This window comes from Etheostoma cragini, chromosome 14, assembly GCF_013103735.1.
Source record: "Etheostoma cragini isolate CJK2018 chromosome 14, CSU_Ecrag_1.0, whole genome shotgun sequence".
In the NCBI taxonomy this organism is placed as follows: domain Eukaryota; kingdom Metazoa; phylum Chordata; class Actinopteri; order Perciformes; family Percidae; genus Etheostoma; species Etheostoma cragini.
Window position 1 is genome coordinate 20,244,824 of NC_048420.1, and position 1,050 is coordinate 20,245,873.

The 1,050-nt window shown below is 42.7% G+C and overlaps 1 protein-coding gene across 1 annotated transcript in view; it reads left to right on the forward strand.

The window, feature by feature from the left end:
- Positions 1–1,050, forward strand: part of LOC117957191 (fibrocystin-L-like) — a 76,605-nt gene that overhangs the window by 49,645 nt on the left and 25,910 nt on the right. The window contains exons 32-35 of the mRNA XM_034892786.1: positions 23–128; positions 390–497; positions 605–769; positions 906–1,027. Of these exons, the coding sequence (XP_034748677.1) occupies positions 23–128; positions 390–497; positions 605–769; positions 906–1,027 (501 nt within the window). The remainder of the gene's footprint in view (positions 1–22; positions 129–389; positions 498–604; positions 770–905; positions 1,028–1,050) is intronic.

Genomic DNA, 1,050 nt, shown 5'->3' on the forward strand with positions numbered 1-1,050 from the left:
AGTTTTGTGATGCTGTTTGCAGGTGGAGGTTTTCATCAACGGCATTCCTTCAAAGTGTTCTGGTGACTGTGGATTCCAGTGGTCTGAAGACAAGACTCCAGTTGTGACTGGAATCAGTCCATCACAAGGTGAAATATTGTTTATTTAACATGAAGCACTAATGGCCATTGCTTGACTATTAATGTGCAATATATACGAGCAATATCTGTTCTTCTGTTCTTCAAAAAAAAATAGTTGAGGGACAATTAAAAGGTTAAGTGAATTTTCAACTTTTGTAGAAAAATATCAACATTTCAGGCTTCATACAGTATTCTACAGTATCACATAGCATCACATACATCCTTACATACAGTGTAGTATCTATAGTTAAATATCGCTGTCTTTTTCAGGGTCTAATGGCCTGGGGACTCTGTTGACTATCACCGGAACTGGCTTCGGTAGTGAAAACGCCTCCATCATTGTGGGAAAGACCCGATGCCATGTTGAACAGATCACCGGTATGTGAAAGACGTTTCAAGTGAAGACTGTACCTTGTTGGTAAATGTGTCGGCTGTTTATTATTTAGTGGAAGGAGTTCAACCAGATTATGTCAACTGTGTTACAGCTACCACTCAGGTGTGCAGACTGGGCAGCGCCGGTGCTGGTTCCTACCCCGTGTTCATCAGCTTCCCCTCTCTGGGTGATTCCCGCTCCACAGGAGGCAACATCTTCCACTTCACCTACCAGCTCATTGTTTCCTCTTTCTCTCCGGTCTCTGGAAGCATCGCAGGTAAGACATTACTCAAGCAAATCTGTATAATGGCTGCCGTAAAGTAGCCTATTATTTACTTATCACAAAATCAAAAGCAGAATCCCTTTCTCTATTATACAATATGTAACCATTATCTTGTTTTATTTTTTCTTAGGAGGCACGCTGCTGACAGTGGAAGGTTTCGGCTTCAGCCAGAACAGCACAGTTATTGTCGGCAGTGACGAGTGCACCGTGGTTCATGCCAGTGACACTGAGCTGAAATGCAGAACGCCGGCAGTAAGTATTCAGACTGCAAACTA